The sequence below is a fragment of the Silurus aristotelis genome (genome assembly GCF_946808225.1).
Source record: "Silurus aristotelis genome assembly, chromosome: 11".
NCBI classification, from domain to species: domain Eukaryota; kingdom Metazoa; phylum Chordata; class Actinopteri; order Siluriformes; family Siluridae; genus Silurus; species Silurus aristotelis.
The window spans coordinates 27,622,456-27,650,317 of NC_139584.1; the positions used below are offsets into that span (position 1 = coordinate 27,622,456).

The 27,862-nt window shown below is 36.9% G+C and overlaps 2 protein-coding genes across 2 annotated transcripts; one reads left to right on the forward strand and one right to left on the reverse strand.

Annotated features, from left to right (window-relative positions):
• Positions 1-311: 311 nt before the first annotated feature.
• On the forward strand, positions 312-16,566 carry npc1l1 (NPC1-like 1). Its single transcript, XM_083555162.1, has 19 exons — positions 312-575; positions 1,451-2,762; positions 3,399-3,663; positions 3,768-3,868; positions 3,959-4,131; positions 4,238-4,366; positions 4,810-4,992; positions 5,116-5,230; positions 5,580-5,845; positions 5,985-6,074; positions 6,891-7,081; positions 9,809-9,936; positions 10,026-10,155; positions 10,447-10,505; positions 12,145-12,295; positions 13,361-13,592; positions 13,699-13,812; positions 14,329-14,491; positions 14,720-16,566. Exons 1-19 carry the CDS (start codon positions 513-515, stop codon positions 14,878-14,880), a joined length of 4,026 nt encoding a protein of 1,341 aa, XP_083411288.1. The 5' UTR covers positions 312-512; the 3' UTR covers positions 14,881-16,566.
• Positions 16,567-18,746: 2,180 nt separating this feature from the next.
• Positions 18,747-27,608, reverse strand: LOC310733162 (uncharacterized protein). The gene is made up of 5 exons (XM_083554170.1): positions 27,377-27,608; positions 25,355-25,403; positions 25,141-25,203; positions 20,177-20,261; positions 18,747-20,014 (listed from the first exon to the last, which is right to left on the reverse strand). The coding sequence occupies exons 1-5, from the start codon at positions 27,467-27,469 to the stop codon at positions 19,966-19,968; spliced, it is 339 nt and encodes a 112-aa protein (XP_083410296.1). The 5' UTR covers positions 27,470-27,608; the 3' UTR covers positions 18,747-19,965.
• Between the last annotated feature and the right edge of the window lie 254 nt (positions 27,609-27,862).

Genomic DNA, 27,862 nt, shown 5'->3' on the forward strand with positions numbered 1-27,862 from the left:
AAGGAAATGTGTGTTTACATAGACCCGAACGCATTCTCTTTTTCTGCTCTGAGTTTCAGGTCCAGTGTCTTTCATCATCACTAAAAAAATAAACAACCAAACATTTTTATTTCGGGACAGAGAAGTAGAGGAGTGTTATGTAATCTGCTTTTCTTTCTTTCTTTTTTTTAAAGCAGATGTTTTTTTTTGTGTGTTTGTTTCACTGATACCTCGCTTTCGGTGTCCTCCTCCAAGTTAATTATTAAACGAGGATATGACGTTTCAGCTTCATGATTGGCACTGAACACATCAGGCCAGATAAGAGACAGGCCATAGTCGATATCTTATACGTCTTTGTTAAAGAGGGTTGGAAGTACTACCTCCTTATTTATCAGGACGTCTTCACATATCCCTGGATACCAAAACATCCCCTTCCCTCTTCTTTTTCTTCTTCTTCTTCTTCTTCTTCTCTTTCTCTCTTTTTTCTTTCCCCGTTGGATGTAACACTCCAGTAACTTTCAAAACTTGATAGAATGGGGGTTCTTGCACAGACGTGGGATAACTGCTTCATCTTTCTAACACTGGCTGCATGTTTGGTACGTCTTCTTTCGATCATATTTGTGTGCAGGTATTTTTTTGTTTAAAATCTATTGAAACTGTTGGTGGTTAAAAAATAAGTCGAAGTAAAAACTTATTTTTTACTGTATGATAAATTTCAGTGTCAAAATGTGAATCATTTTAATCTGCCATTTGTAAAATGTACGTTTTTTTTATTTAAACGGACCTCTGTGCATTTCATCTACATGCTCAAGTGTTTTATTCTCAAACTCCACCGGCCTTTAATGAAGTATACACTTTTATGGACTATAGGATTGAAAGGTAGCCAGTTAATAGGTCTTAAATTTTTATTTATTTAATTTAACATTTGATATTAAATAACACTATGAAGAGATTTTTTTCAAATTGATTCATGGTAAAATAATATTCATATTACCATTATAATATCTTTATCTATTCAGTATAATTGTGAAAATACTTTGAATAAAATTGCAAATGGTTGAAATCTACTGCATGTGATTCTGTTTAATATCACGCTGCTTAGTTTTATTATATGACCTGACATATCTTATCATTGTAATTAAATCTGACTCCTGGGTAGGGAGCACCCTTTGCTACAAGAAAAACACACGAGTTGGCATAAAACAGTCATAAAAAAGTCTCAATAGCTGCAGTTGTTGTTTTCAAGGCCATGCACTCAACTCAACCCATAAATCAAATCAGCTCTTCAGCCCATAGCATACATCATTCAGTATAGTATATCGATAATACTATAGGCATATTTCCCCATTTGACTGAATTTGGTTTTCACCTTGGTGTTCCTAAGGCAGTAAAACGTCGCTACGTTATTGTGAAAATCTGTATAAAATCTGTCTGTCATCTCCACAAGCCCGAAATTTTATTTTGTTTGCAGGTGGTTTGTAATGCTCAGCCTCGACCTGGTTTCTGCGTGATGTACGATGATTGCGGTCTCAACCCCAACATCGCAGGGTCCTTGATCCCTGCAAGAATACCCTGCAGAAGTTTTCAGCCAGCAGGCTTAGTGGTAGGCCAGCACTACCAGCTGTTGAAGGAGGTTTGTCCTATGCTAGACAGAGGCGCAGGTAACACCTTCGCCTGCTGCACCAGTGCTCAGTTGCGTGCCTTGCAAAGCAGCTTGACGCTTTCCAAAGCTGTGCTGCTCCGATGCCCGTCCTGTGCTTACAATTTTGCCCACATTCACTGCATCACCACCTGCAGTCCGGACCAGAGCCAGATAGTCAACATCACCAAAACTATGAACGTCACAGTTGCCGGAGCACAGAAAGATGGTGTGGTTGCATACCAGGCCTATATTTCCACCAGCTTCAGCGATGCGTCCTTCAGGTCCTGCCAGAACGTGCGTATTCCAGCAACAGGTGGATATGCCATCGCTACCATGTGTGGCCGATATGGTCATAAGCTGTGCACGCCTCAGCGCTGGTTAGATTTCCAGGGTGACACAAGCAATGGTCTGGCTCCACTTGATATTGATTTTAGACTTATACCACCTAGAGAGACCTCACAGGTACCAGAAGGAATGATTCCTTATACAGGTTTTACTGTAGGCTGTAATGAAACATCACCAACTGGGGAAAAAGAGTGCTCTTGCCAGGACTGTCTGGATGCTTGCCCTTCAGTTCCTCCACCTCAACCTATTCCTGAGAACAGCTTCATGGTTGGCGAAATGAACGGCATTCTCTTCATCTGCCTCATTCTCTTTATAGTTTTGTTCCTCCTATTCCTTGGATTCCTCGTGTTTAAATCTGTCTGGACCAAAATAAGTAAGACAGCAAAATGGAGAAAGGACAAAAACGCAAACAATGTCAACTACAACCCTAAAGTGAATCCCAAAGATGTGACATGCTCCGATCGAGCTAGTCTGGCCACTCAGGATTTCCTAGGTGCACACTTTCAGACTTGGGGAACTATCATGGCTAGGTATCCAAAGACTGTGATCTTTATATGTTTTGTTGTAGTGGTGGCATTTTCAACCGGGTTGATGCACATCGAACTGACCACCGATCCTGTTCAGCTTTGGTCAGCTCCCGAAAGTCGTGCCAGGCGCGAGAAGGACTTCCACGACCAGCATTTTGCCCCCTTCTTTCGTACCAACCAGTTGATCCTGACAGCTCCAGGCACAAAAGGCTATGTTTATGACTCCTTACTGTTCGGCAAAACAAACATCAGTGGCCTTATATCTAAAGGTTGGTACTTATTTCAAGTTTTTGTGCCAGTTCTAAAAAACTGCTATATTCTACACATTCGAATTCAAGTTACAACACAACACTGGTGTATTATTGATTTTTATTGGTCAGAAGGTAATTTTTTTGTTATAGCCACACACAGTTGTGCCAGCCGGAATGGAAATCATAGGCCTTACTATGCATGTACATATTATGTACTTGGTCTAAAATGTTATCATTCTATACTAATAGATCATTTACAGCTAATCCAAAAATGAACCAATTTTTTAAACGTTATTTCTAAACAAAGAATGTTTAATCTAAATGTACGTCTTCTGTAAAAAAAAAAAGAAAAAAAAAGAAACGTGTGTAACATTATGGAGCCTTCAGTGTCTGGACCTATGTAACACTTTTTTACCATGAGAAAGTCATCGTTAGATGATTATTATTTAGTATTTACTAAATTAAAAACATAAATAAACAATATGAAATCAGGAACTAACTTGCCATTTAGATGATCTAGAACCACTAAATGTGTACTCAAGCCAAATACATGGCTACACATACTGTAAGAGGAATCAAACCCTTTTAATATATTAATACTATTAACATTTTTGGCACCTTTAATAACAAAAGTCTTTGCTTTTTTCCCCCCAGACCTCATTTTGCAACTATTGGAGCTTCAACAGAAAATCCAGGCAATTGAGTTCTGGTCTGACGATCTTAACAAAACCGCTAGCCTTAAGGACGTGTGCTATGCCCCACTCAATCCAGAAAACCCCTCTCTTTCTGACTGTGCTGTCAACAGTCTTCCCCAGTACTTCCAAAACAGCGTGGATAATCTGAACGCGAAGGTTAACATGACCGAACTAGGCGTGACCACGGAAGTTGACTGGAGAGATCATTTCATCTACTGCGTCAAGTAAGTTTCTTGCTCCTGATCAACATTCTCAAACAATGGCGGCAAATTCTGAGAGTCATCGTTATCTTGCCCGTGGATTTACCCTTGAATTCTCTTCTGCATAGCTCTCCATTATCTTTTAAGGACATTACTGCTCTTGGCATGAGCTGCATGGCTGACTATGGAGGACCTGTGTTCCCCTTTCTGGCTGTGGGAGGATACGATAGTAAGACAGACAGAAAGACATAGAGACATATTGTCATATACACGTGAGTCAAATAGGTAACCAATTAATGAGTCATGCCTTTGCTTTCAGATGAAGACTACACAAACGCTGAAGCATTCATCGTCACGTTTTCTTTGAACAACTACCCACGAGAACACCCAAAGTTCAAAGTGGTGCAAGAATGGGAATCGAACTTCTTAAAAATAGTACAGGATTACCAGAAAGATCCCAGAAACAACTTTACTTTCGCCTACATGGCTGAGGTGAGCATAGAGTTACGACTGCCATGAAGTCTTCAAAAGACTTCAAAATCTCCCGATATACATTTTGATTTCCTCCCCAATTTCTAATGCTTTATTGTCTGTGCAGAGGTCTTTAGAAGATGAAATCAACAGAACTACAATAGAGGACGTCCCCATCTTTATGATTAGCTACGCAGTCATTTTCTTGTACATTGCAGTGGCTTTGGGGGAATATTCATCCTTCAAGCGCATTCTGGTGAGTCAGAAGGAGGGAATCATTCTTATCTGCAGGATTTGTGGTTAAACATTTAAGGTGGTGCCCATGATTGAGGTTAAGCTTTTAAACAGTCCAACAAATCACGCTTGTTTTGCCATATTTTCCATCAACTCATTGCTTTCGCTAATGAAACAGCCCCATATGAGTTAGAGATTCCCCTTATTGGAAAGTCCCTCACTTTCGGCCACATACTGAAAGTTACAGAGAAAAACATAAATGAAGAGATGGGAAGTACCAACATATCTAATCATGACATTGCACAGATTATATGAAAATCACTTAAGCTGTTATACATTTGCTTGATGTCTTTATAAATAACCAAACACACCCTAAACTGAAATATAACGGGACTTGGACGATGTACAAAAATGCACTAATGGGATGTCTTTCTATTAAAATTATTTCCTTGTCTTTTTTTTTAGGTGGACTCAAAGATCCTTGTTGGGCTGGGAGGTATTTTAGTAGTAGCCTGCTCGGTCCTGGCCTCCATGGGTTTCTATGCTTGGATAGGAATCCCATCATCACTTGTCATATTGCAGGTGGTCCCCTTTCTAGTCCTGGCTGTTGGAGCTGACAATATCTTCATCTTTGTACTGGAGTATCAGGTATCTTTCTCGAATCTGCTGATCTTTATTGGTTTGGTATGACCATTTCCTATTGAACAGTATAGACTATCAGTTTTATCTTGTCCTTGCATTAATTAACACTGTGGAAATTTGTGTTATCAGAGAGATGTACGAAAACCAGGAGAGACGCGGGAGGAGCAGATTGGGCGAGTTCTTGGAAATGTGGCTCCCAGCATGCTCCTTTGTAGCATATCTGAATCTGTTTGCTTTTTCTTTGGTAAGATTTACAAACCAGGTCCTGAACACCCACTTCACATCCACTTTAACTCAAAAATTTTGAGATTGGTTGACATTTGAGCGTTAGAAGGAACGAAACACTAAATTGCCACTCACAGATATCCCATGACTAGGATTTCTTTGAAAGATCTCTCGAAAACCTACTTGGCAGCAGCCAGAATAAAGTGATATAATCTACTCTCACTTGAGGTAATCATGACCCAGGCATATTGTTTTAGTGCCTATATTAAATGATAACGAAGTATACACAGGGGTAACACATACAGTTCCATCCACACTCTACCAGTGTTCTCCTTACACTAAATAATGCGTGTGGGTGTGTGTTCCAGGTGCTTTGAGTACAATGCCTGCCGTGAAGTCTTTTGCGCTCTACGCTGCTTTATCCATCCTCTTGGACTTCTTGCTGCAGATGACGGCATTTGTAGCCCTGCTGTCTATCGACGCTCGGCGACAAGACGCAAACCGATGTGAAATAGCCTGCTGCGTCAGTGTAAAGAAGCCACGAAGCTCCAAACCCAACGAGGGTTTCCTCCTTCCGCTAATGAGGAAATATTATGCCCCAGCACTGCTCCATCCTGTCTCTAGGATACTAGTGGTATGAACTGTTAAACTGGTGCAACAAGAATTCCTAAACAAAGTTGAAATCTTATCAAAAGAACTAAAGCTAGCGTACACTGTCTTACATGGTAATATATATAGTTTGTTCAAGCTGACATGATGATTTGCTTTTGCAGATCGTGTTATTCCTCTTCATGTTCTGTGCCTCAATCTTCCTTGCGTTCCACGTGAAGGTGGGGTTGGATCAGGAGCTGGCCATGCCAACAGTAAGAACACATTGATGACTAATTCCAAATGGTGTTTATTTCACTATATAATTTCAATATTATCATGGACTCGTTGAAGCTTTTGGATGAGACATTTATTTTGAATATATAGAAGGAGTCTCCAGGGCCAATTTCCCTAAGAGAATACAGTGGAACCGCGATACTCGCGACCTTCACACTCGCAACCTCGATAGTTGGCGACTTTTCGTTTGGAAGCGGACTAAGAGTAACTCACAGAGTAACTCATCTGATCTAAATCTGATAGTTCGCGAGAAGCCGTGAGTGACTCAAAGGTTCGGAGTAACATTTCAAGAGTTTGTACTAATAAATTATATAAAAATGTTTGGAAAACTATTTAATTATTGTATTATTCATTTAAAGTATTAAATAAAACATTTATGACAAGTAATTCACAATTTTTGTTGAGTTTGCAGTATATGTAAAATTTCCCTTGAAAAAGGAACCATCAAAAGGAGAGAGTCAAAACGTCGCCATTTTTTGTTACTCGTGAGGGGTCATAGAACGTAACCCGAGTATCGAGGGTGCACTGTATTCCCATTAAGCCATCTTTAATTCTGAAATGTAAGAATTAAATAACATTTTTTCCCAACATTAAACTGCTGCTTCAAAAATGGCAAGACACCAGGAACGCCTATGAAAACCTCATTTTTGCTCCACGTTTCAGTAAAGGAAACTAGAAGCAAATCTGTGACTGTGACCAAATTCTTCAAAGTCCACCAGAATAGTGAGACGAATGGAGTTCAATTTCTTCTAGCCTTCTCATAACCAGACCTCATCTCGTATTCACTTTTACAGGACTCCTACATGTTGAAATACTTTGAGTACCTTTACAAATACTTTGAAGTTGGGGTTCCAGTATATTTTGTTACGACAAGAGGATTCAACTTCTCAGACGTGTCTGGCATGAACGCAGTGTGCTCCAGCGTCGGCTGTGACCAGTTCTCCCTCACCCAGAAGATCCAGTACGCCACAGCGTATCCAGACAGGTAAAATCTTTTGACCTATTCACTTTGCTATTGTAAGAGTTAGAAACGTATGAAGTATGACGAATAAATTTATAGAATGTTATGAATTTAGGAAATAATTTATGTTGTATTTTGACACTGAATGTATTGTGTTTGTGGATGCACTTCTATTTTGAAAAGAAGGTAAGCAAGCGGTTGTTCTTTGGCTGTGCAGCGGAGCGGGGGGGGGGGGGGGGTTGTAATAAATACAAGTTGGAAGAGTATGAGAAAGAAGGGCTCAATAGTGTCTGTGGATGTTATCAGAGAACTAATCTTGCTTTAATATCCACTAACAACACTTGTTCGCTCTAAATTTTACACTTACATTGCATTGATGGCAATTGGCAGATGCTTTATCCAGACTTACAGTTATCTAAGTTATACAGCAGGTTAAAGGCCTTGTTTAAAGGCCCAGCAGTGGCAGCTTAGTGGTGCTGGGATTTAAATCCATGACCTTCCGATCAGAAGTCCAACATCTTATCCCCTGAGCTACCACTTCAGAATTATAATCTTGATGATCCCTCAGATATCCGTGGCCGGGAATCGACAAGATAGAGAACTTTAGCTATTTTATAGTACATATACACATCAAAGAAATGTAGTAAATGCTAAAGTGGCCTTGCTGTCAGAGAGAACATCAAGACTTCTTAAGGATGTACTCTCACTTCCCTTTGGAACACTGACAGTTTTGGTGAGAAAAATATGATGATAGAATCAGAATCAGAAAGAGCTTAATTAGCAAGTATGTTTGCACTTACAAGGAATTGGTTTTGGTGACAGAAGCTTCCATTGGCACATTTTTTTTATAAAAGATAAACAAAATAAAAATAAATAAATAAAAGAAATAAGGTACAAATGTGGTATTACACGTTTTTTCAATAAAAAAAAAAGAAGAATATATATATATATATGAAGTAAATTAAGTACAAGTATGTAAAGTAAATTATTATATATAAAGTGCAGTATAATTTATATATATATATATATATATATATATATATATATATATATATATATATATATATATATATATATATATATATATATATATATATATATATATTGTATAGCAGTATAGTATATACATATAAAGTATTATTGCACAGATATTACACTGGTATTACATATATTTTTATTCTTATTGCACAATGGGGAGAGCTTTTTAATTGTTCATTATCTAGAGGAAGAAACTTTCTTGTGCCTGGGTGTCCTGGTGTTCGGTGCTGTGTTCGGTCCGTAGTCAAACAACGCCCCCACCCCCACCCCAGTCTCTTGCTCATCAGATATAAACACACATCAGTATCTTTAATTCTTATTTTCTGTAAGGTTTCTTTGAGACAAAGTCCATTGTAAAAAACTCTATAGAAATAAACCTGAACTTGAACTTCAAAAAGGATATGGATTGGACGTGAGGAAAAGTGATTTTCTGGACAGGGGACCACCAATAATCGAACCAATAATAGAAACAGGAAACAGAAAATAAAATAAACCATAGCTTTGTAGTTCATAGTTTTGTATTTAAACTATAATAGTAGAGTATGTAAGCAAAAAGGATCCTAACAAGAGCTGAATTTAAATAGGATAAGATATTTTTCCTGGCGTTTTTTTTAGTTATTACTAAGCAGGTAATCATAGATGTTCAGATATAAAGATTTAATTAAATTGAAATGAAAATGCTTTTGGGTGTCTGGTTTACTTTTCATAGATTTTTAATACATGTTCTGATCAAACCCTTTTCTATTATGCAATATTTTTCATTGTTAGCTAGTCTACTAGAACGCTAGTTCTTTGTCTCCATGGTTACTTTAGTAGTCGCTTGTTGGTTAGCGATACACACTGATACGCGTTTTTACCTTTGAAAGAGTTATAAGTCAGTTCTAATCCTGTCTCTGGTCATAAGAAGGTACTTTATCTTCTGAGAGGTTTTTTTTATTGATTTTATTTACAGCAGTGTAAAAAAAACTTTGCTCTGGTTAAAAAGGTCACAGTTAACAATTTAATTAAACATAATATCCTTATGAAGAAGTCAGTAACTGTAGCCTGCTGTATAGCTCACTATAGTTTAGTTCATACTGTATGTGATATTTGTTTTCTTTGGGGGGGTTTTTCTTCTCTTTTTTTCACATGCCTGTTCCTCTGCTCTTAGACCTTGGATTTTTGTTTGCTTTGGTCATTTTAAAAGACGACAATGAACACAGCTTTGTCATGGTACAGCTAATGGTTAACAGCTGTTGTATAAGGTGATAAGTGCTACCGATAGAGTTATAGGAATGTAAAATCGTTCCTCTGTACTCGGTACCTATCATTTCCCTGGAATACTTTTTTTTGTCCGAGGTGCAAGTAATTGACATCATTTAGGTTATTTTTTAAAAACACTTCACAGCGGGATATGGATCAGCTGAAAAACTATTTTCTTTTCATCTTTTATGATTTTTCTTACAAAAGGCATTTATTTGTAATGTAATTAATTTATTTGTATTGTATATTACATTGATTGAATTGTGATTTCTTTTACATTTTATTTGAATAATGTACTAATAATTAATAACAAGAAAAACAAAAAAAATGAAACAAGAAATAGACAAATATGACTCTTGAAGAAATAATTGCTACATTATGTATATTTACAAGACTTATTTTGTATTTTATTTTCTAAAAATACCTACAATACCTATAAACTTTTTCCATGCTCTTGCTCATGCTCGTCAGGTCCTACTTGGCCATCCCAGCATCCTCCTGGGTAGACGATTACATCGACTGGCTGAATCCTCAGTCTCGATGCTGTCGGCTTTACACCATTGGACCCAACATAGGGAAATTCTGTCCTGCCTCTGAGAGTGTGTATCACAGCATGCAATATTTGGACTTTTGGTGTTTGATTGAAATGCAATTAAAAAAGTTGCTCTCCTTTTTTTTTAACCTCTAGATGCTCTAAAGTGTATGAAGAAGTGCATGAAATCCCCATCCGGCAGCCTCCTGCGTCCAACAGAAGCTGAGTTCCACAAGTATCTCCCCAGCTTCCTTTCCAACCGGCCAGACTTACAGTGTCCCAAAGGGTGGGTGAAAACGAAATCATAGAAACCATTAATAAAGTGGTTCTCAGACTTGGAGCTGTTGTTGAGGTCATCATACCTTTGAATCAAACGCTGCTTAGTGTTTGAGTCTTCTAAAATATTTTAATATTTTATAAACAAAATATGTACAATTATTATAGCATTATTGAACAGATCTGCATCCTCTAGTTTAAATGTAGCCTTGCGATAAAGCTTTTATTCGAATATTAAAAAGTCAGAACAGATGTAGATAAGCATTGGTAGTTTTATCATTTAGTTTTGTTTTTTCCACAGTGGTTTGGGGGCTTATGACACATCTGTGGTCCGGGACAATGAGACGGGAGAGATATTAGGTAAGGTGATCAAGAAAAACATTTTTATAAATACAATTTAAACACTTAGTATCTACTCTATAATAAACACTAAACAAAACACTAACAGTGTAGTAAAAAATACTAATCCGAAAAATAGACAAAGATCGTAACACAAAGCCTAGCATTAGAGTAAACAAGCTACAGCAAAACAAACTAGCATTAAACAAACTGACCTTAATAAGGCTTTAAAGAACTCAAATGAACCCTAAAGCTAGCATTACATGTTTAACTACCTGAAAACAACCATTAAACTGAACATTATTATTGCAAACACACTGACCTTAAAACTAACATTATACCAAACACACTGACAATAAAACAAGCATTATACCAAACACATTGACCTTAAAACAAGCCTTACACCAAACACACTAGCCCTAAAACTAGCATCATACCAAACACATTGAGTTTGAAACAAGCATCAAAGTTCAAAACTAGCAATTATACCAAACACACTAACCCTAAAACAAGCATTATATTAAACACACTGACTCTAAAACTAACATTATACCAAACGCATTGACCTTAAAAAAGCATTACACCAAACACACTAACCCTAAAACTAGCAATTATACCAAACACACTAACCCAAAAACTAGCAATCATACCAAACACACCAACTCTAAAACTAACATTATACCAAACACACCGACCCTACAACCAACATTAAACCAAACACACTGACCCTAAAACTAGCATTATACCAAACACACTAACCCTAAAACTAGCAATTATATCAAACACACTAACCCAAAAACTAGCAATTATACCAAACACACCAACTCTAAAACTAACAATATACCAAACACACCGACCCTACAACCAACATTACACCAAACACACTGACCCTAAAACTAGCATTATACCAAACACATTGACCTTAAAACAAGCATTACACCAAACACACCGACCCTACAACCAACATTACACCAAACACACTGACCCTTAAACTAGCATTATATCAAACACACTAACTCTAAAACTAACATTATACCAAACACATCAACCCTACAACCAACATTACACCAAACACACTGACAATAAAACTAGCATTATACCACACACATTGACCTTAAAACAAGCATTACACCAAACACAATAACCCTAAAACTAGCAATTATACCAAACACACTAACCATAAAACTAGCAATTATACCAAACACACTAACTTTAAAACTATCAATTATACCAAACACACTAACTCTAAAACTATTAATTATACCAAACACACTAACTCTGAAACTAGCATTATGCCAAACACACCGACCATACAACCAACATTACACCAAACACACTAACCCAAAAACTGTAATCATTATTATCGCAAACACACTAACCCTAAAGCTAGCAATTGTATAGTAAACAGACTAACCCTAACATAACAGTAAAATTAATTCCCTAAAACTAGCATTCAAGTAAAACATTGACCAAAAAAACTCCAAGCATTACAATAAACAAACTACCATCAAATTTAGCATTATAGTAAACAGACTATATAAAAACATTAGAATGCATTAGAATGAGCAGATAATAAGGAATTGTTTCAGTTTAATTATAGACATAACTTTTATTATAGATCTCTCTCTCTAGCTTTTTCTCTCCCTTTATGTGTCTGCAGCGTCCCGGTTCATGGCATATCACATTCCTCTCACCAACTCGCAGGAGTTTACAGAAGCTTTGGTCAAAGCAAGAGAACTCGCCAACAACATCACCCTGGAGATGAGAAAAGTAAACGGCACGGCACCTGATTTTGAGGTCTTCCCCTATACGTGAGCATTACATTTCCACCCTTCACCTTTTTTGCATGTCTCGTTGTGTCTGTAAGACTGATTAGAAAAGAATATTTGCTTATGACAGGATATAAAAGTGTTTCAGTAATGTTGCAGTTTTGTGTGCAGAATCTGATCATTTTGTGTAGAACTATAGAACAACTAGGAAAAACAGATGTTATGGCACGCATGCATACAGTGCTGTGAAAAACTAAGTAAAGTTAGTAAAGTTACTGATGAAGGTGATTTGAGGAGCCCAAGGGTGAAGTCAGTGTTCCAACTTACCCCAAAGGTGTTCAATGGGTCTGAGGTTAGAGCTCTATAGCAGGACACATAAGATCTTTCACTCCAAACCATGTAAAGCATGTCTTTATGGAGCTGGTTTTGTGCACAGGGGCATTGTCATGCTGGAACAGATTTGGGTCTCCTAGTTCAAATGAGGAAAGAATTTTATTCTACTGCATCCAAAGACTCTATACATTTGTGTGCCTCAAACTCTGTGGAAGAACCACATATGGCTGGAAAAGTCAGATGTTCCAATACTTTTGCTTTTTAATACTTTATTTTAGTAAAAAAAATTAAATACAGTTCTTCCAAAGTGTAAACTCCATTCAGTCCATCCAAAGTATTTCCTGTGTACTGACACTGGAGACTCCTTCCCTAAATCTCACATCAACACCATGCCCATCATGTTTTATATCTGAGTGTTTTTCCATGAGAAGTATTCAAAATACATGCAATTAAAATACATCCTTTGTCAAAGCTGCTGTTACAAAATATTAATTCCCCCTTTGACCAAAAGGTCAGCCGCACAGTGGTCATATTTATTGTTTAAGGAGGTGTACACTATTTTAAACATTGTTGCAAAATTGTTTCTGGAACTATACCGCCCCCTACAGACAGCAGTCTTGTTTGAGGTGACTGAAATTAGTGCCTTCAAATATTTAAACACATTTTGTGCCACATTGTTAAGTAAAATAGCAAAACCATCACAAGTCTATGAATTCTAACAATGTATTAAAGCTTAACTGAGTATTAATTAACGTGATCGGATTTCCTCGGCAGTGTGACGTACGTGTACTACGAGCAGTACATTACCATTGTAAATGAGGGCCTGGTGAACCTTGCACTCTGTCTGTTGCCTACTTTCGTGGTGTGCTGCATTTTGCTCGGCATGGACCTGAGCTCGGGTCTCCTCAACCTTCTGACCATAGTGATGATCACAGTAGACACGGTCGGAGTCATGACGCTGTGGAGCATCGACTACAACGCCGTGTCGCTGATCAACCTCGTCACGGTGAGTAAAAAACATGGTGATTTGAATTTTTTAAATTCTGGTAAAGAACTAAGCTGGACAATGTCTTTATTTGTCCATCATGGTGTCCGGTCTACCTTTTGTCCAGGCTGTGGGGATTTCAGTGGAGTTTGTATCTCATCTAACGCGTTCCTTCGCCCTCAGCACTTTAGCCAGTAAGGTGGAGAGAGCCAAAGAGGCTACAGCTAAGATGGGCAGTGCGGTAAGTGCTTCAGTCACAGTAACATCATTTTTAAAGGAATCATATTAGACGGCATCAAAAGGTGTCATCACTGTAATATTATTTTAGACCACCAGTATAGTACATTTTCGAACTTCAGCAAGATAAGTCTAGATAAAATTAGACATTGAACACTTTAGTTCGGAATGTTTTCAAAAAATCTAGAAAATATTAGTTAATCTGTTATGATAACAGTCTTCTGCCACCATTTGAGGCCTGACCAACAATCAATCATGTAACACATGACAGGTGAACACAGTAGTGTAACAAAGCAGAAAAACACACAAGTTTGCGTTTTTACTTGGACCGTTTTACTTGGAAAATTACTCAAATTTATAATTTTTTTTTTTATACAAATGTCACAATTTGTATATCTATTTTTGTCCATTTTATCTGTTGGTTGATGATGGCACTTATAAATCTATTACTATGTTCTTCTTGTGATATCCGTGTAAAGGTGCTTTCTTAAACTCATGTGCCATGTGTGGTGTTTGACAGGTTTTTGCTGGCGTTGCTATGACCAACCTGCCCGGGATCATTGTTCTGGCGTTCGCTAAGGCTCAGCTCATTCAGATCTTCTTCTTCCGGCTGAATCTGGTGATCACGCTGCTGGGAATGGCACACGGCCTCATCTTCCTACCTGTGCTGCTCAGCTACTTTGGTATAGTTAGGATTATTACTGGAATTGTCTGGAATTGTCTGTTCTACCATTAACCTTCACATAGTTCTTTAATTCCCTCTATGAATTCCTACCAACTTTCCTGTAAATATCTGCTTAATCAAAATCCGTCTTAAAAAGGTAAAGGTTTAACTAAACGAACAGTCAACAAAACATGTAGCATCGCTGTAAAAAACACCAGTCTGAAACCTCTGCCACGTGTGTCTTCAGGTCCATCTACAAACAAAGCCTTGCTGCTGGAGCTCCAGAAAAAGAAAGACATGGAGATGGAGCAGCGCAACAAAGCGGGTCACGATAACGGCGGCTTCGAGAGGAACGCTAACGACACGACGCCAGACCCAAGCACAGTGCAGGAAAACTCCCATATCTAAAGTAACACTTTTCTATAGAGCTCGGACCACCTACCTCTCCTGCTGCTCTTCCTCCTGCTTCAAGACCGCTGGCAGAGACAGAGAGAGGCAAAGGATGTTCTTTATTTTTTTTATTAACAATCAGACACTTTCAGTATACACACTAGTGCAATATACGGGTCAGGAGAACAGTCTTTATAAGGATAAAGCTTTTTTCACCTCAGCAGCACAGTCATGTGTGTGGTTCGCCGGCTCTAACACTGAAAGCAGAAACTGGTGACGGAAGAATAATAATAGTTGAAACTTTCATGCACAGATGTTAATGCAGCTAATGCTGTAAAAAAAGGTTGACACTTGAGTCTTATCTGCAAATCTTGTCTTCGGCTAATTACATATTTTAAACTAGCTGCCACCGGTAACCTCCATAGCCGTAGCTATAGACCTTAAAAAAAAAATCAATATTGTTCTAATTGTCACATTTAGATATACCTTTTAACTTTTACCTATTCTCCTACTTCTTTTTTTATAAAGCTAATCACAGGCTACTTGACGTATAGTATAGATGCTAGTTAGGGAAATGTTAGCAAAACATACATGCTGTTTACTTCAAAGCAGATGCTGCTACTTCGTTAAACAGACAATAATTAGATCGACTAGCAGTGCTACTGAAGCTGTTAGTTAAAAGAACTAGCTAATAATTTTACGTCGTTCCAGCTAAGCACTGCTGAGATGTTAAGAATCAGTAATGCTGCTTGTTAAGCAGAAATGCTAGGTTGTTTTAAGCATGACAACAGATTCACTAACATCTATAGCGATTCAGGCTAGCTAACAGCTTTATTAGCTTTATTTGTAAATGCAGAGTATCAACTTTTTTTTAGGAGCAATATTTTTAAAACATGTGAAGATCAAACTGGATTTTACCTATGGTTTTGTAGGGAGAAATCTTATCAGCTAGCTTAGCTAAAAAATTGCTACTTTCTGTCTGACTTTACATGTGTATACACTATATATAGTAATTTCAGTGCTAAAAATACAGTGTGATCTGAATAGTATTATATTCCTCACATAACTTTGACTAATTCTGCTTATGAGAGAAATTTGTTAGAGCAGGACAACCTGCCAAAGAACTGTCACTTCTATCAGCCATAACAAAGGCTTCATGACCACTGTGAAGCCATTTCTAGGCTGGTATAATTTTTTTGAATGTTGAATCTTGTCTTCTAGTGTAGGCCTGCACTTACACTTCCCTACAGCCTGACATGAAAATCTGATGGAATGCATGAGAGAAATAATTTTAGAATTGAAAATCATTTTGCACACATTTTGTTTTTGTTGTTGTACTACTGTATTTTATTTAATTTCATGACATTTGCATAGAATGTCTTTTTTCTTTTTTTTTTTTTTTTTTTAACACTAGTGCTGCCATACACTCCAGTGGAATAAGGTCTGCTAATTGTGTCAATGAGAAACGCACTCTGGGTATCCGTACGTCCGTGTGCGTGGGTGCAGTACGATCAAACTGCTGATGTAACAATCAATGCAAGCCGTTAAGAACCAATAAATGACATAACAGGGATTGAGCCTTGGTGGATTTGGGATTGTGAAATAATTCTCGACTCTTTGCACCTACGTTATCTAGGTGAACTGCGACCTCGCAGATCTACAGTCCTTGCATTTTCAATACAAGGAACAAAGAAGTGAAGAAGATATTTGTTTGGACCCCTAACATTCATCGCAATGCTGAACATGTTTCTATTTTAAATTTCACAGTATGTTCAATTCAATTTAGCCGAATGAGAATGTTTGGACATGTGCAGAGGAGAATATATGGTACATGGAGTATATCAGTAGAAGAATGCTGAGGATGGAGCCGCCAGGCAGGAGGAATATATCAAACAGTGAGCACAGACAGGATGTGGGGAAGTGGTAGTTCAGTGTTTAAGATCTTGACCTTCCTACTGCAGAGTCATGAGTTCAAATCCATCCATCTTTAAGCTACTATTGATGTGTCCCTGAGCAAGGCACTTAACCCTTCAACATTGTTGTGTAAATAAGATAATTGTAAGTTGTCCTAAGTAAGGGTGCCAAGTGCTATAAAAATCAGCAATGACCTAATTGAAATTAATCCAAATTTTAGACGATAACTCGTCTCTGCAAGATCACGCGAAGGTAATCGATAATTACATTTGCCAGACACCTTATACAGAGTGAGTTACAACAAGGTTTGGACCTACTGTACATATAGACACACTAAGATTTGCAAAAGAGTCTAAGCTCCAAGAGGGTGCTGTCATGTGACCAATGTTTCTGGCATTTGAAGAGGGAAAAATGTGCGATGCTGATTCAAAAACATAGGGAAATTATTAAGTAAGTAAAAATAAAAATCAGCAACTGCCTAATTGTGCAATAATAAGTCCATAGGCTGTGCTACAACACAGATTGGCAACATCACACAAGGGTCATCCATAATTGACATATAAACAAGCAAAAAAAGACTTACTAATGTACAATAAGACCTAAAAATTAAGTCACAGCAGGGTATACATACACTAGGGGTTATGGAAACATTAAAGGACCCTTATTAGACAGCATCTGAGAGGTCGTCACTGATATATTATTTTAGTCTCCAATACAGCAAATGTTTAAACTGCTGCAGTTTTCAAAGTATTTTAAAATCAAATTACACATTGGACACTTTAGTTAGGAAACTAAAGTGTCCCTGCCCCCCCCCCCCCCCCTAAAGACCAAATTAAGGCTTATTGTAATTAAAGTAAGAGAACCACACTGAATAAAACTTATTTAGTTTATTAAAAATTTAAAAAATAAGATTTTTTTGTTTGTTTACAAAATTCACAACTTTTGTCTCCATATTTTATTAGTGACGCAAAAGATTAAATTAAATACATAATTCATCGTATAAAATGCATTACATCTGATGCCATTTCTGTTGCATGGTAAGTGTAATTCATATATTGTTAAATGTGAACAGAAGCAGCTAAATACCAGTGAGAACTGCTCAGGATTAGTTCAGGGGCTAAAATCCAGAAACACCTCACCTTACATAATCAATTCGATCCATGACCTAAATCAAATTAATCTTATGACCCTGAGTAAATCCATATAAGCAACCCCATAACATCACTAATGCATTGTTGTTCATTAATTAAACATTTTTACTGCATTTTTAATAAATGCATATATTGCTTCATAGATCTTGGCTGTTTTTCGTGCTGATGATGGTGTTCTTTTAACACTCAAGCATCATCTTTGATATGCTAAAATCTGTGCCTTATCAAAATAGCCGGTGTCTGAGTCAAGCCAAAAAAACAAGCTATGGCGGAAAACTTGTTACGATATTCATGGCATTTTTATCATGGTGACCGTATCTTGCAACAATATACCATGACACTTAGTAGAACCAGGGCCAGTACTAACAATAGGAACTTCTCTGTAGACATGGGAAAAATATTAAAGTCAGAGATTCAAACAAGGCAGTAAAAATATAATTAAAGTGATATAATTAAAACAATATAATTAAAGTGTTTAAGTTTTTATATGACTCTATACATTACATCACATTGTCTTGTATATTTTTGTGACTTTTTTATAGTTTTTAGATGATTTTTATGGGTTTTTAATATTAAAAAACAGTTAAAGGTTAAAAAACAGTTAAAGGTGCGTGAACTGATGTTTGTCGAGTTATTATTTTTTACTTATTATTACAAATGAAAACAATGTAAAGTCGAAATTGATGGAAGTTGGAATGACGTAGGTGGATTGAACAAAGCATTGCTCAAGGATAACGGTTCAATAAGAAGAAATAAAATTTCAGTTTCAGTTTCTTCTCTAAATGTGTTTTTGGGAAGAACATTGAAAGACCGAAAGATGGATAAATAAATTGACTTTATTTGCAATCATTCCACCCGACCACTTTTTGATCGCTGCCGATGACGTGTTACGTATAAACAATATGTGGGGGGAAAAAACAGAAGGTCAAATAGAGATCATGTCAAGGGGGCGTCACCTGGACGAGTCTGTAGTTTGGGATAGAAAGAACTCAGCCTTTGTATTCTTTTTTATTTTTTTGTCTAGTGGTCCTGTCCCTTTTTTTCCTTTCAGATCTGCCTGCTTCCTTCTGAAGCCCTACCTCAGGTTTGACATCTTTTCAATTGGAGACCAGCTAAGGATGGCTCCCTGGGAACAGCCTAAATATCCATGTGTTTTAACGTGGAACTCATTAGGAGTCTGATTCCTCCATAGGTTTCTTATCATACTATCTCACTGCTTGGCTCGTTCATTGGGGATGAACTTACCGAGAATAATTTAAGTCCTAACATATAAAGTGACATTCGGTTCATTTCTGTAAAGCTGCTTTAGGACAATGTTTATTGTTAAAAGCATGATACAAATCAAACAGAATGAATTAAATAGTCCCATTAGTGTCCAGTAGATACCACCATGTGTCCTACAATTGACATGTTCTAATAATCCAGATATCCACTAGACATTACCTGTTGCTTGTGTGACCCAGAGGCCTAATGGTTAAGGCACTGGCTTCCCAAGGCAAAGATTTGAGTCCCATCTGAGGGCAATGGGTCAAAATCTGTCTAAGTCTAATGTCAATTTTTTATATCACTGTACAAATTGAATTAAAACACATAATCTGATGTAGATACCAAAAAAATGAATAATTAAAAGAACTATTTAATGCTAGACCATTTCTAAAACCTATAGACGACTAGCTGATTAGCTTTTGTTTTGTTTTTGCCTATTAAGGAAAAAGGACTCTAAGCATTAAACCAAATTTCCCTAGAAATAAGTAGCGGCATTTTTACAAAAACATCTACACCAGCTTTCATTTTAGTTCAACAACTTCATGGATGGTGCTTTTGCTTTCTTTTCTTTAAGGCCAGGGAATGTCAACAAAACCCCCACAGTACTGCTCTCTAGTGGTGGGGATAGCATAGTTCCTGGAGTTTCCTGATTCAGCCACAGCCTGCAGAGCGATTAGTAGACCGATACAGGTTTAAAGGAACCGTTTTATAGTCCCACAGAAGAGTGTAGGTCATCCAGTGGCATTCAAAGTCCACAAAAATAAGAGTCTGCTCACAGAGATGTTGCATTGGACCCCTTTAAGATCCGCTTCCTTTTTCCCCTGAGAAACACACATGAGTGAGTTATTGGAGAATAAAAATGGCAGTATATTTTGATTGTAATAGTTAGTCAAATTAACTGACACACACACACACACACACACACACACACACACACACACACACACACACACACACACACACACACACACACACATTTTTACCTTCTGGGTGGAGACACCATGCATTTCCACAGCGCAGTGTAGAGAGCTAGCAGGAAGCATATAAAGATCCCTGCAGCGATCACACCTGGGAATGAACACACACACACACACACACACACACACACACACACACACACACACACACAAAACATACTTTAATGTTGCTCTGAATAATAATTTGACAAACAGATGTGTTGTTGTTGGCTTGCAACATGTGATCACATCAAACATATAAGACATCAGAACTATCCGATGTACTGACACACACATTCCTGTCCTGTTCATAAGTGTTACCAAGAATTGTAACACTCTGGCATGTCGCAACATGAAACACAGGCCCTCTGAAGGCTCTATGAAAATGTGCCAAAATCCAAAATTCACAACCAGCTTGACAGCAGTGTGAGGTGTGTATGTGTGTTTTTCCTTCTTTGCCAGTTAAATGCCAGTTGTGATGTGTTCAGGTCCAGAAGACAGTTGCACATGCTGCACAACCTGCTAAATAGAACAGTTAATTTACCTCAGAAATATAAAACCGCACACTGACGCAACCGAATACTGAGAAAACGAAGCAACGAGAGACAAGAAATCAGTCCATTCATGATCTCAGGAACCTGCTGAGACTTGTGAGTTGGAGGAGAGAAATAAATCAAACAGCCGTGCTGTGCACATATGCCTATTTCTGTTCTCTCAGGTTTAAAACACACACTTCCTCTTAAACCACACTTTCCACATAGTGAAATTTTCTACAGAAAAGCGTAGGTTTCGTAGGTCGTGTGTCTGTTGTACGTGATCCGTCATCACTCTTCCATACTAATTCTCGCAGCAAATTATGTAACGCTGTTTTTAAATGGAAAAGACAAAGTGATACACCCGCTGATCCAGCACTTCTGCAACTAGCAAATTTGCAAACCTAGCAAAAAGTAGCTAAAGCCAAAGAATTAAGAATTGCCACTGTCGCTTTTGGCTCGCTCATTAGAGATATACTTTGAGGGACTTATATTTCTATTTATTTTTTTATAAAGTTGTTTTGGACAAAGTCCGTCCGTCCGTCCGTCCGTCCGTCCGTCCGTCCGTCCGTCCGTCCGTCCGTCCGTCCGTCCCACCCACCGGGCAATACACCACACCAACAAAAATTTCCATTGTATTCATTAAAACTATTAAACAATCTTTTTTATTTGTTTGTTTTAGCAGGATGCTAGCTGGATAAAACATCAGCCTTGGAATTACCTAGTTTATACACGCTTTCTGTATTTTTTAAGTTGCCAAGCACACAATGATGTCCATTATTTAGATTCTAGTTTCATTAAAACCTAAAAGAAGATGTGGTTAACTTCTCAAGTTCTGTCCAAATCAAGTAGCTCTATTTAGTATGGCCCACTTCACTAAAATTAAGGGCTATGTTAAACATTTAAAAAAATCTAAATTATATTTAGTGTTGCATTTAAAAGCACATCTGAGGAAAGTTTTTTGGGGAAAAAACAATAAAACCAAATGGTGCCATCTTATGTCTAGTTGGTTGCATAAAGGATCAACTTGTTGATTGTATGTTGGTATCTATTGGGCACCATTTATTAGGCTTCTAAATTTCAGTTTCTACACTAGTTTCTTTGGTTAAATGATGATGATGTTCAGAAGCACATTACATAATGGAACCTGTTTGGTGATGGTTTGGTTCTGGTTCTGGTTCATATTTGTATTTGTAGTAGAAACCATTCGAATTTCTGTGATGGTTTCTTTTTCTAATTTCTTTTTCAGCAATATTTAAGATTTTTATTTGTCACAAACATAGTTATATACAGAATACAACTTAAAGTGAAATGTAAACCTAATCAGCTGCTCAGAAAATAATGCATTAAGTCAAAACTATAAATAATATAAAAAGGGAAGTACAAATTGCAGTAGAAATATTAAATTATAAAAAAGGGAAGTACAAATTGTGTGGAATGAGTATGACAATAACAAAACCAAAAACGTCACAATAACAATATAAGTGGTCTTGCTAGCAAAAGTTCACTGACTGGCTAAATATATATATATATATATATATATATATATATATATATATATATATATATATACACACACACACACACACACACAGGGCTGTCAATTGCTTAATCGAGATTAATCACGAGCTAACTCCCGAATAATCCCAATTTAAACGCACATTTTTATCTGTTCTTAAAAAGTATTAATTTAAGGTAAATTAAGTTTTTTTATACTTTAATCAACATGGCATGGAGAAATATGGATGCTTTATGCAAATGTATGTTTATTATTAGTGAAACCAAACTCAACATAGATCATGAAGGCAAAATATTCCTGTCAATGTTTTAGAGTAATTATGGCAGTTTAAATTACGTAAATCTTTAGGACACCAAACTGAACTTTTTTCAAACGAGAATGTTTCAACACGAACGGTTTTAATTGCCGGATGTGTACATTGGATTTTGGTGCTGATTTGAGACTTGGCACATAATTTTTTTTGTAGAAATTTTTTTAGATTAAATTTGGATAAAAAAAAAAATAAAATTCTGTGAAGTTTTAAAAAAATGTTTTATATGTGAGTAAAGAAGGGATGTCGTGAATAAATGTGTGTTGCGTTGAAGGGTTTAATTTTGCTTCATATTTATTTATTTATTTATTTATTTATTTATTTATTTATTTATTTATTTATATTTTTTATAAAAACGGTCAAACAGAAATGCACACAGCATTAATTGCCCGTTAATAAAATTAGTGCCGTTAAAATGAATTTGCGTTGAGAAAAAGAAATACACTGTAGACAAATACTATTACAATATACATATACATGCATTTATAATATCATTAATGTTATTTATGTTCAATCTTCCAGACCAGCTCTGAAAATAGATGAAATATTAGCTTGTGGAACAGCAGATGAAAACCAGCACCTTACACTTCGGTTTCCACATTCTGCTCCTTAAAGCTCTTGAAAATCCATAACCATCTGAGTAAAGTGTTCCACTGTCTGGTCTTAAGAATATAAAACCAAAACAACAAAAAGATAAATGGTGCTCATGTTTCATCGCTAATTCCTTCCAAACATTTCAAAGGCACTACGACAGGATGATAATACACAGAAGTGGAAAAAGACTGTAAGACTGGTAATATTAGACTCAAAAAAGGACAATAATAAAAAAAAAAGATGAAATGCAAAAAAAAACCATAAATCCAGTCAAATGACTAAATCTAGTACCAAAGAACCAATCTGTTTCAGCAGCTCGAATCAACTAGCAAATGCCTGAAGCTAATGATGAAATCACCTAGCAGATAGATATTCGTTCATGTAAACATTGCAGAAACAAAACAAAACTGTCCACATTTTCCTAAGAAGTGTTAGCAAATGAATGAGAAAGGTCTCAGAACAACTGAAAATTCAGTTTTGCGATTATCACAACACAAAAACCGAGCTGTCGTGGGTTCCCTAATTTTAAGAGGCATTAACATTGAAATATGCAACTCCAGATACCATTCACAACACATAGCAGTGTCACACAAATACACAATACGATCTTGTGACTGGAATGGTTTGTACAGAATAAAACACGACTGTCTGAATAAAGAATGACATCACAATTTATTTATAGTTCAACAGACAAAAGGAAACACTAAATCAGGTCACGGTCTAATTCAGGCTTTATTTCCTAACGTACACAGAGGCAGACAAACATGGCTGCCACAGACTCTGACTCTCACACAACAGAATTCAGAAGTTGCAGCATCACCAAGCTACTGATGAGACACAGCTCCAATTACACACACACACACACACACACACCCACACCCACACACACACACACACACACACACACACACCCACACACAAACACATCTACAGCCAAAGCACAAAATACCTTATTGTTATTTTGAGAAATTTGAGAAGATGTCTCTCAGTTGTTTGTGTCTCAATTATTTGGTCTGGTTTGATCCTGACCTGTTTTTTGTCTGACATACTTGACTCTTGCCTGATCCTTGATATCCTACTTGTTGAAAGCATATTGATTTACAGTTTTTCATTTGCTATTGTGTTTAATACGAATAAAATATCTTCTGTCTAAACAACTTTCTTGGAAAATGTTTTACAGCTCTTCATCACATGACCACCAGTCTTTATATGGAGTCTTCCTCATATGACCGCCAGTTTATATGGAGTCTTCCTCATATGACCGCCAGTTTATATGGAGTCTTCATCACATGACCACCAATTTATATGGAGTCTTCATCATATGACCGCCAGTTTATATGGAGTCTTCATCACATGACCGCCAGTTTATATGGAGTCTTCATCACATGACCGCCAGTTTATATGGAGTCTTCATCATATGACACATGACCACCAATTTATATGGAGTCTTCATCACATGACCACAAGTTTATATGGCATCTTCCTCATATGACCACCAGGTTATATAGAGTATTCATCACATGACCACCAGTTCATATGAAGTCTTCATCACATGACCACCAGTTTATATGGATTCTTCATCATATGACTGCCAGTTTATATGGAGTCTTTTTATTATTGACAGCGTGACTCATGCATCAGCTTCAGCAAATGAAATGAATCAAATTAACTTCATTAACTCATTAAAATAATACGACAAATAAAACACTAATAATAATAATAATAATAATAAGACAAATAAAACACTGATCCAAAAAAAACATCACCAAAAACACACAAAAAGCACAGCTTCTCATCATCGACTGGCTGGACATCAGGACCTGCACAAAGCTTCTCATCAAGTGTGAGCCACACTCATACCAGAGCTTAATAAATACTAAAAATGATCACGCCGGTGGAAAACAAGTAGAGGCAGCACCAGATCAGCTCAGTCCTCCTGTAAAACACTCTTCTGTCTTAATTTCAACTCAGAGCTGCATTACTGAGCAGGCCACAGGTGTGAAGGTAAAGCTGAAGGTGAGAGCATGACTTTTACCTGGTACGATCCCGCTGCGTTTGGGTCTCTCAGTGATTGTGGCCGGAGATGCCATCAGTGAACCTGTTTAAGTTAGAACAAAATAAATCAAAGTGGTGCTTGGGGGGGAAAAAAGACACACACTGTAGTAATAGTCATGAGTAAAGGATTCATAATACAGTGATAATAATTCTAATGGAGAAATGAAAAATATATCAGAATGGTAAATGTTTACCGTTTCTGTGTGACGTAAGGGGAAGCCATGCGGGGGCAGGAGGGATGACCTGACCCACAGACACACAAACACACAGATCATTAAATAGAGCATAATCACTAATGTCAAACAAGCTCAGATAAAACCTGTCAAGCCAGGTACAGCCCACATTTCACACATACTTTTAAAGGGAGGTTGTTCTCTCTGTTTCTCTGTTTCTCTGTATCTGCTTCTTTCTCTCTCTTTCTCTCTCTTTCTCTCTCTCTCATTATTGCTGTTTCAGTGAAAAAACGTCCTACAAAATAACAGCAAGTGACCTAATGCAGATTGCAATCCGGTTTCTACAAAAAAATAAAAAAAAGGATTTCCCACTGATTAAATCATGATACCACTCAACCTCATTACCATTTCAATCTAAGACAAACACTCAACAGTTTAGAAACAGATGCAAACAGTCTCGTTTTTTTCTTTTCATTCTGTACTCATTTTTTTTAGAAAGGGTCATTATAGGAGCTCGGGTATTACAGTAGCCCAAGGAGGCTACCAGGAATTTTCTGAAGTCTCTCTGGAACTGTTCATTTGCGATTTTAAAAATAAAGCTAATGTAAAAGTATACTATACAGAGACCAAACGTTTTAAATGGTTTTAAATGGAAGAAAAATGCAAGTAGAACTATGGTGCTAGTCAAGTCAAGTCGAGTCAAGTCAAGAAGCTTTTATTGTCATTTTCTACTATACACAGTGGTACACAGTACACAGTAAAAACGAGACAACCTTCCTCGAGAAACCTGGTGCTACACTAAACAACATAGAGTTACAACACAACACAAAACTACATAAAGTGCATCGAGTGCAACCTAGTGCAAACAGTGCAGACGAAAAACAGTACAGACAGACAGACAACACAAGACAAAACACATAACCCAAGAAAGCACTGACCAGTAAACCTACTGTATATTAATAACATATGTCCATAATAATAATAATAATAATAATAATAATAATAATAATAAAAACAAAGTAAATGATAAAATATTTCAACAAGGAAAAACAAAAATGAAAGCAGGTTAAATAATAAAATAAAAAGAAATACAAATACAAATTTTTGGTGCTTGAAATCTTAATAAGGAAAAAAGGCAGTTATTTAATAATATCTGTAGTGTTAATTGTTTATTATTAATACAATAATGAAAGGATTGGTTCCTATAACAACTTTAAACAAAAGTTCAACGTAGGGGGCACACAGGAATCTAATCAGTTTTACAAGGCTTTACATTTACCCCATTTGGCAGACACCCTTATGCAAAATGACCTACAATTACAGTATGTCATTTATACAACTGAGCAGTTGAGGATTAAGAATCTTGCTCAAAAGGCCCAACAGTTTCCTTTTGCGGTGTTGGGATATGAACAACACAACTTTCCGATCAGAAGTTCAGGGTCTCAACCAGTTTTTGCTTTTGAGCAAGATGTTTACTTTTTAGAAAGAGTAGTCATTTGGTGAGGAAGAAAAATTTTGCTGATCAGTCAAAAAGGCTTAGTTAAAAATGTCACCATTCCTTGATCCCTATTTGATTGCCAAACAATAAATGTTCAGCCCTGCAAGATTTCATCATACAAAGCACCTCATCATCAATCTGCTGAAATGAAATAACAGGCTGCAAGGGTGACCATTGCAAAGAGTTTATTATCTGCCAAACGAGGGGGTTAATATAAAACAAACAATAAACTGTGTAGAGAAGGGAGCACGTCCAGGCATGGTTGTTTGACCAAGATAAGAAGGTATGCCATGATTTTTTCCAAAACATGCTGACAAAGAGGAAATTAGATCAGAAGGACAAGAAAAAAACATGGAGGAGATGAAGAGATTATGTTTTCCTGTCCTGATGAATGCAAATTTTGAGTGATTAAAAGCTTTCCTGTGCAAGACAATGTCACAATAAGGAATACAGCAATCTGTTTATATCCTTATGAACATTGCAATAAAATCACACAACCAACATAAAGTGAAAATCGTAGCTCATAAAAGTAAAAGGATGTGTACCTGTGACAAGTTGCCATGCTGTAGCACTGTGATGTTCCTCCCCTGTGTTCTCATGCTGCAAGTTTTCTGAGGTTCTTCAGGCTGTCTGATCATCAGAAGTGAAATAGACTGGGAAAGTTTTTATTCCATTTCAAAAAGGACCAGGCTTTGACAGACAGTCTAGCCATGCCTTTCCACAAGTAAACAGTACTTAAAGTGCCAGAGAAAGACATTCTGCCCCACCAGCAGGCGGAGTAACATGTGGAACAAGGCATGGCTTAGGTATGAGTAATCGGGTGTGTCCCAAATCGAGGGGAACTACCTGCCTGCAGCCTAGTGTTTTTGAAGGCAGGGCTTCAGCTGAAGTTACTCTGTTTTTAAATGAACAAAGAAACAAAATATCTAAATAAAACCTATTATAAATAACATTATTATTAGTAGTATTATATATAATGTTATTATAATAATTGTTAATATTGATAATAATCATCATCATCATTATAATAA

Coding starts and splice junctions, on each gene's coding strand:
- npc1l1 (XM_083555162.1), top strand. CDS start 513: ATGGGGGTTCTTGCACAGACGTGGGATAACTGCTTCATCTTTCTAACA. Junction 2,763..3,398: donor CAGTGGCCTTATATCTAAAG/GTTGGTACTTAT, acceptor TTTTCCCCCCAG/ACCTCATTTTGCAACTATTG. Junction 3,869..3,958: donor GGCTGTGGGAGGATACGATA/GTAAGACAGACA, acceptor CTTTGCTTTCAG/ATGAAGACTACACAAACGCT.
- LOC310733162 (XM_083554170.1), bottom strand. CDS start 27,469: ATGATCAGACAGCCTGAAGAACCTCAGAAAACTTGCAGCATGAGAACA. Junction 25,404..27,376: donor AGCATGGCAACTTGTCACAG/GTACACATCCTT, acceptor TCTGTGGGTCAG/GTCATCCCTCCTGCCCCCGC. Junction 20,262..25,140: donor ACGCAGCGGGATCGTACCAG/GTAAAAGTCATG, acceptor GTTCATTCCCAG/GTGTGATCGCTGCAGGGATC.